This window comes from Trachemys scripta, chromosome 17 (genome assembly GCF_013100865.1).
Source record: "Trachemys scripta elegans isolate TJP31775 chromosome 17, CAS_Tse_1.0, whole genome shotgun sequence".
Classification (NCBI taxonomy): domain Eukaryota; kingdom Metazoa; phylum Chordata; order Testudines; family Emydidae; genus Trachemys; species Trachemys scripta.
Genome location: NC_048314.1, coordinates 13,782,483 through 13,789,430, shown reverse-complemented (window position 1 = coordinate 13,789,430; position 6,948 = coordinate 13,782,483). Strand labels below are relative to the sequence as shown.

Sequence of the window (6,948 nt, the reverse complement as noted above, 5' to 3'; positions counted from 1 at the left end):
TAGAGTTAAGCCTAATCGTTTTGGCAGGAGTCTGTTGCTATTACAGTGTTAACTTGCTTACAGGAAGTGTAGTGTCCTTTAGGATCATGGGCCTTATAAGCCACCCCACCACCCACCAAGGATGGAACTTCTTCTCTGATGTCCTCACTCTTAAGACAGCATTGAGCTTTCCTGAGGGCAGTTGGCTCCATACCTGAAATTATGAACCTTAAAACCCACTTAATGGACTCTGCTTGTCCTTTAATGTAAGTCAAAGCTAAAACAAGGAGGACCAGAGAAATAGTTGGAAGAGTCCAGTCAACCATCAGGGTACTGGCTGTTAGTAAGAAACTACTAATTTTCACTGAAAATCCAAAATATGGATTAGTGAAACTGGCATACAATGCATTGTTCCACAAGGATAACAGTAAAGAGTCACCCTCAAAATTAAGTTAATCCTGAGAACCAAGTGGCTTCCCTGTGCCTCATACTCTGAAAGCATATAGCTCAGTAAGAGCATTTCCTTTGGTGTCCTTGGGCAGCATCTAGAGATACACCCAGTGAGCCAAGCATAGAAGTAGGTGGGGAAAGCACTTAAATATTGCACTACCTTTTTATTAAGTTCCAGGAGCCATTTTTAGGACCAAACATACAAGGGTACATCAAGCTTTGGTATTTGCCTCCTCAGGAAACAGATAACCCTATTAATTAATTGCAGGTCCATGAAAAGCTCCTAGATCATTTAAAAAAAAAAAAGGCCAGGGAGGCAGGGAGAGAATAAATTTGAGCCTATACATACCCCTGATAAATAACTGTAGTAACTTCAGTCCCTTCCACTGGATACCTTCACCCCCATACTGTGTTCTGTCATCAATCCCCTGGGTGAGTTCAGCTGTTGCGTCCAGCAGTGATGGCTTGTAAACGATTTGTTCTTTTCAAGATGTTAGGAACAAACAGCAGCCCCGATGCCCGCTCGATGCTTTCAATAGGAACCAGGAAACGTTCAAGTGGGATTGTCTCCTCCACCGGGCTGTTGGGCATCACATAGGAACGCAGCTCAATCTCTCCATTGAGCTTCTCTAGGATGAGCACTTTGAAGAAATGCGTGGGGACTGCCACATTGTTCTTGCCAATCACCTGGTACTTGATGTACATCTTCCCATCTGCCTCCATCCTACACAAAGAACAAGACTGTTACTGCTGCCTCTTACTTAGTACTCATGTGCACAAATCCCTCAGGGCACAGATTGTGTCTTCCATTGCTTTAGATTAATATATACATAACTAAGACCAGAAGGGGGTCTTATGATCATCGAGTCTGACCTCTTGCATAATGCAGGACTAGAATTTCACCCAGTGTTTCCTGTATAAAACTTGTCTTTTAGAAAGACATCAGTTCTTGATTTAAAGTTGTCAAATGCTGTAGCAGGGTCTAGACCCCCACCTAATCTGGGAAACCCTTTACACAGTGAAACAGGAATGAATATGCTGCAGAACACGTTCCACTCCCCATCACCATACCTAATTTGGTCCTTGTTTAACTGAGTCTGTTCAAGTGATTGCCCTTCATGCCACTAAACATGGTTCATTGCAGCCAAAGATTATACCTTTATTTGGAAAACCTGACTATGCAAGAGGCTAGATTAGCCCTTTGTTGCAGCCTGTGCCTAATGCACTTGTGGCACTATTCGTACCAGACTGTAAAAGTGACTGAAATATAGCGTAAGATGACTAAGCGACTGTCACTCTCCCAAACTAAGTGCAGAAAGAAAAGCACTGAAGGAACATAAATTATTTCCCTTTTAATTCTACCCAGGTAATCTGATAGTGTCCCTTCAGGGGTTTATTCAATTGAAAAATGTATAAACTAATCCCAAGCATAACAAAAACTAGCCCACAAAATCCCTACATGCATACATGGAAACTGTGGGAGTGTTTAAAACAGTATCCACTGTATTGCTATTTCTGACCTTTATCCTGAGAGCATGACAAGACAAGTCACATTCTTAGCCCATCTTAATTTCCTTGTATGATGCATGTTTTAAGATCTGTTTCAATCCAGTTCTGGTATTTACCTGGGTAGGAAGAGTGGGCCAGTGCAGACATATACATTCTTGTTGTACTTTGTTAAACTCCTGCAGTATTTCTCCAGGTTATTCCAGGCTTTCTGGTTCAAATGAGGAACCTAGAAACAAAACAAACACAATACAGCCAGGAAAAGGTCAAGAATGTAAGTCAGTTTGAGCTCTGTTCTCTCTTCCCATGCACCCCTATATGTCCTAAGCTTTTTCCAGCTTGAATTAATAATAAAAATAATAAGCGCTATAGAAGAGAGAGCTATCAGTAGATCTCACAGCACTTTATAAAGGTGTTCAGTATACTCACCCCCATTTTACAGATAGGGAAACTGAGGCAGGGATCAGTGAAGTAACTTGCCACAGTCAGCCAGCAGGCCAGTGGCAGAACCAGGAATAGGAGCCAGAGTGCTGAGAGCAGGGTGAGGAGCTGAGAATCTATTTAGCTTAAGGAAGGTGCAGGGATGACTTGATCACAGTCTATAATTACCTACAGGGGGAACAAATATTGGGAATGAGCTCTTCAATCTACCAGACAAAAGGTATAACAAGATGCAATGGCTGGAAGTTGAAGATAGAAAAATTCAGACTGGCTTGCATCTGTAGAGGAGGTCAGACTCAATCATAGTGGTCCCAACTGGCCTTGGGCTCTATTTACTAAGCCACACTGTTTATAGGGTAGTTTAAAACTTTTATCTGATGTTTTTTAATTATCTTCAGCATTACTGTTTGGGAAGCATAAACCTGAGTTATCTCACAGAAATGCTTTGTATATCTGAAGTCACTTTGGTTTAATCTTTGGCCAGAGACAAAGTTTCAGGCTGCTGGGAACATCTTATTTATTTCAATGTGATTACTCCCATGAGTAAAGCTATGCACACATGGGAGTGTTGGCAGGATCAGGGCCTTAGTTTGGTAGGAAATACCTGTGGCCCTTGAGTTAATTTAGATGATCCTCTTTATTTACAGAGGCAGGTTTATCCAGTAGTTCTCAGTCCTGGTACTGGCCGGGGGGCTCAGGAGAACCATTCCCCACTCTGACACAGACTTCCTGTGTAACTTTGTGCACGTCAGTAGTCTCTATGTGCCTCAGTTCCCCATCTGTAAAAAGGGAAGCATATTATTCCCAATCTCAGGAATATTAGGACAACAAATACATTAAAGATTCTGAAGCACTCAGGGCTTCTCTACACAGAACTATACCAGTACAACTTCCCATGTGGACGCTCCTATTCCAGAATAAGTGTACTGGTATAACTCCCCCTGTGGACAACTAGCAATATGACTGTTGTACCAGTATAGTTCTGCTGGCATGTCTAGGTGGGGAAATTTATCATTAGTAACTGTTGATGGTGGCCATCTAGGTACCAACACAGAGATAAATTTGGATTGTGAGATGGTTAATTAATTCCAGTCCCTAAACAAGTATTAGCCAATTAATTTGAGGTAACTTCCTTCACTGTAAACTATTTAACTAGAAAGATGGAGAGGTTTGACCAGTCAAAATGGGGAAGACAAGATTTCGATCAGTTACAAGAAACCCTTGGCCAGATCACTAAAGATGTGGCAGCAGGTACTATACTGCAGGAAGATCCAGTCTCCTATAATGCTTGTGGTTCCATTCTGTTCAACAGAATATTGATAGAGAACTGGTCAAAGGAAAGAGATTAAACTATGAGAGGAAAAATAGAAGTTAGAGGCAGATGTAGACCAGGGGTAGGCAACCTATGGCACGCGTGCCAAAGGTGCCATGTGAGCTGAATTTCAGTGGCACTCACACTGCCTGGGTCCTGGCGGCTCTGCATTTTAATTTAATTTTAAATGAAGCTTTTTAAACATTTTAAAAACCTTATTTATTTTACATACAACAATAGTTTAGTTATATATTATAGACTTATAGAAAGAGACCTTCTGAAAACGTTAAAATATATTACTAGCACGTGAAACCTTAAATCAGAGTGAATAAATGAAGACTCGGCACACCACTTCTGAAAGGTTGCCGACCCCTGATGTAGACAGTTTATGGGTAGAAGTAGATCAAGTGGCTGAGGCCTTCAGAGGGACAAACAATAGGTTGGATAGGAAAATTGCAGAATGTAGAAGGGTTGAGGACAAGAACCATGAGTTGTCAGGAGTACTCTTAAGTGGAGGTTAAAAAGACCCCTGCAGCTCCTGGAGTCCTCAGATAGAGAGAACCCTTCCCAGGGAAGGGCACACCATACCTGAAGGCCCAGAAGGAAAATAATTGTTTGAGAAAGCTAAATATTGATCAATTTGATTCCTATACGGAGGGAGCTCAAAATTCATGAGCATATTACTATGGTCAAAACTTCCCTAGCAAATTTTGAAGGTGTTTCAGAAAACGATAAAATTAGTTTTTTTTTTTTTTAAAAGAGGACATTAACCACAAACCCCATCCCTAGACAGCAGCCAGAACTTTGAAAAATCATGCCTTGGGCTAATCAACTACTATGCATAGATACACCCTGCCCTTTGGTTTACAAGCTTTTTTTTGTAAGGATGACACCAACAGGTCTTTCTATGGAGAAATGAGGTGGGTTTGCTTCAATGCTAGTGGTGTTGTAAATCCAGACCAGTACCCTCATATGAAGCAGCTATATCTGGAAAAGATACCAACCTATGTCAGAGAAAGAACAGAGCTGATTTAGATTCACATAAAACCCCCATGAGCTAAATGTTCACTCTAGTCCAGAAGGCACTAGTAGTGCGTAGAAGAATGGCCCAGCAAGGCAGCATTTATGCCCTGGAGGCTGAAAAAGCTGTGCTAGGGTTGGGAGGTAGAAAGTTAACCTCCAACAAGAAATCACTCTCCAAGAAAGTGGGAACAATAAAGCGTCAGCCAGTAGGGGGAAAGAAAGGTAGGAATACAGGTGGTAGAACTTGGAAAGTCAGAAGAAACTATCAATGGATGCGGGGCCTGATACTAAGCAAATGTTCCAGGCAATAGATGACAAGTTGGAGCAAGTTATGTCCTTGTTTGCTTACCTAATCACAAATAGTGTAACAGGAAGGATGAGAAGATCCTGGGTCTTAGGTGGCCACCATCCCAAGATAGCTGACTAGGGCCCCATAATAAATACTTCAAATTCTTGACTAAGGAAAACAAACACCTCATAGTCCAGAATAAGAAGTCACACTACTGGCAGGAACATTAGCATCGGTCAAATTCTTTGATTTTGATTCTCTACCATCAGTTCAGGGAAAGTTGATCTAGGAGAGCTTATTGCAAAAGGGCCTGCCAGAAGCTTGTACTTTAGGATTTAAGTGCAAGGTGCTGACATACACTCCTTGATTTAGGAGCAAAAGTAATTCTCAGGAGAGGGAGAATGTTTGAGCAGGTCACTCAAGCAATAGAAAGTGGGAAAGCCTTTAACCCTTGTGAAAAGTACAGCTACGTCCAGAATGAACTGCATTGTGTGAGAGTTTGCTGGATGAAATTAGGCTTCAGGGACATGAGTAATACACAGAGTTTGTCACCCATATTGAGAGTGTGTGTTAGTGGGAGAGGGATTTCTGCTCACGCTGCATGGAGCAGTCCCCCTTTCCCTGAAGGTGCAGGGCAACTCAGTCTGATGGTGTCCCTCTCCCGCACCTAAGGGGAGGAACCTGACAGTGTTGCCAACTCTCAGATTTCCCCGTTTTTCCTTAAAGCCCCAGCTCTTGGAGTCATATGAGTACATAAGAACCTCAGCTTCCCTAAAATAAATAAATAAATAAATAAATAAAAGTTTCTAGCCATCATGGTTGCAGAAAAAGGCTTGAAAAGCGACCCCCTAAAGCCCCAAAACATGAAGGGAAATAAAAACAACCCAGCACTAAGTGTTTTTAGAAGACCTCAGGATTCCTTCCTAACCCACTCCTGGCTTGGGGGGGTTGTGAACTCGGGGAGGGCCACACCCGGGTCCCCGACGCTGGGGGAGGGGGAGCGCTCCCCAGCTGGTGCCAGCCCCCCGGTGAGCGCGGGGCCCCCTCACGTGCTATGGGACCCGGGGGTCAGGGTCAGTCCGCCGGGGCGGCGGCTCCTCACCTGCGGCGCCACGTTGCTGAGGTAGAAGGTGTCCTGCATGGCCTTCTGGCTCCACCGGTGGTTGGCGGCGGCCGCCAGGTGGCCCCGGTCGAAGCCGCTGCCCCGGTAGTCGGCGTTGGTGGCCCGGTGATACTCGTGCACCGACTCGTCCTCCTGGAAGTCGCAGGCGGCGCGGTCGGAGGGGCCGCTCAGCGCCGCCCCGCGCAGCTGCTCCAGCACCCAGAGGGCGCTGCGGCTCCGCGGGTCGTAGCACAGCACGTAGGACTCGCGGCTCCGCAGCTGCGGCAGCCCCGGCAGCCCGTACTTGGCCAGCTCGCCGCGGGCCGCGCCCCCGGGCCCCGGCGGGGAGAGGTCGGCGGCCGCCACCACCGGCACCACGGGCAGCCGGCTCAGCAAACCCGCCGCGGGCGGGCCGCCGCCCTGCCGCCTCCCGCCCCCCAGCGCCGCGCCCAGCCCCACCCCCACCGCCAAGGAGACCCCGGCCACCAGCCACCGGCTGCCCCGGAGACGCTGCATGGCTGGGCCCCGCCGCCGCTGCCTGCCGTGCGGTGACCTTCCCTCGGCCGGGCCCTTAAAGGGGCCGCCGCCAGAGCCGCAGCCGCCGGCTTGAGGGGAGCAGCTGCCCGCACAGCCGGGTGCAGGCCGGTGCTAGACTCGGTTCCCAGCAGGGCCCCCGCGCGGCTGGGCCCCGGGCAAGGCCCCTGCCCGCTAAGGCCCCGGTGGGGCCAGCGGAAGCATCGCCCCCTTAAGAGTGAACGCGCTGAGCCCTCGCGCGGGCACCTGCTGGGCTAATAAGGAGCAAGCCGCGCCCAGGGCTGGATGCTCACTGCTACACTGGCGCTACTG

The 6,948-nt window shown here is 46.9% G+C and overlaps 1 protein-coding gene across 1 annotated transcript; it reads right to left on the bottom strand.

The window, feature by feature from the left end:
• Positions 1 to 573: 573 nt before the first annotated feature.
• Positions 574 to 6,860, bottom strand: ENDOG (endonuclease G). The gene is made up of 3 exons (XM_034793834.1): positions 6,103 to 6,860; positions 2,055 to 2,164; positions 574 to 1,153 (listed from the first exon to the last, which is right to left on the bottom strand). Exons 1-3 carry the CDS (start codon positions 6,616 to 6,618, stop codon positions 868 to 870), a joined length of 912 nt encoding a protein of 303 aa, XP_034649725.1. The 5' UTR covers positions 6,619 to 6,860; the 3' UTR covers positions 574 to 867.
• Positions 6,861 to 6,948: the final 88 nt, after the last annotated feature.

Coding starts and splice junctions, on each gene's coding strand:
- ENDOG (XM_034793834.1), bottom strand. CDS start 6,618: ATGCAGCGTCTCCGGGGCAGCCGGTGGCTGGTGGCCGGGGTCTCCTTG. Junction 2,165..6,102: donor TCAGCAACGTGGCGCCGCAG/GTGAGGAGCCGC, acceptor TTTTGTTTCTAG/GTTCCTCATTTGAACCAGAA. Junction 1,154..2,054: donor GGCCCACTCTTCCTACCCAG/GTAAATACCAGA, acceptor TTCTTTGTGTAG/GATGGAGGCAGATGGGAAGA.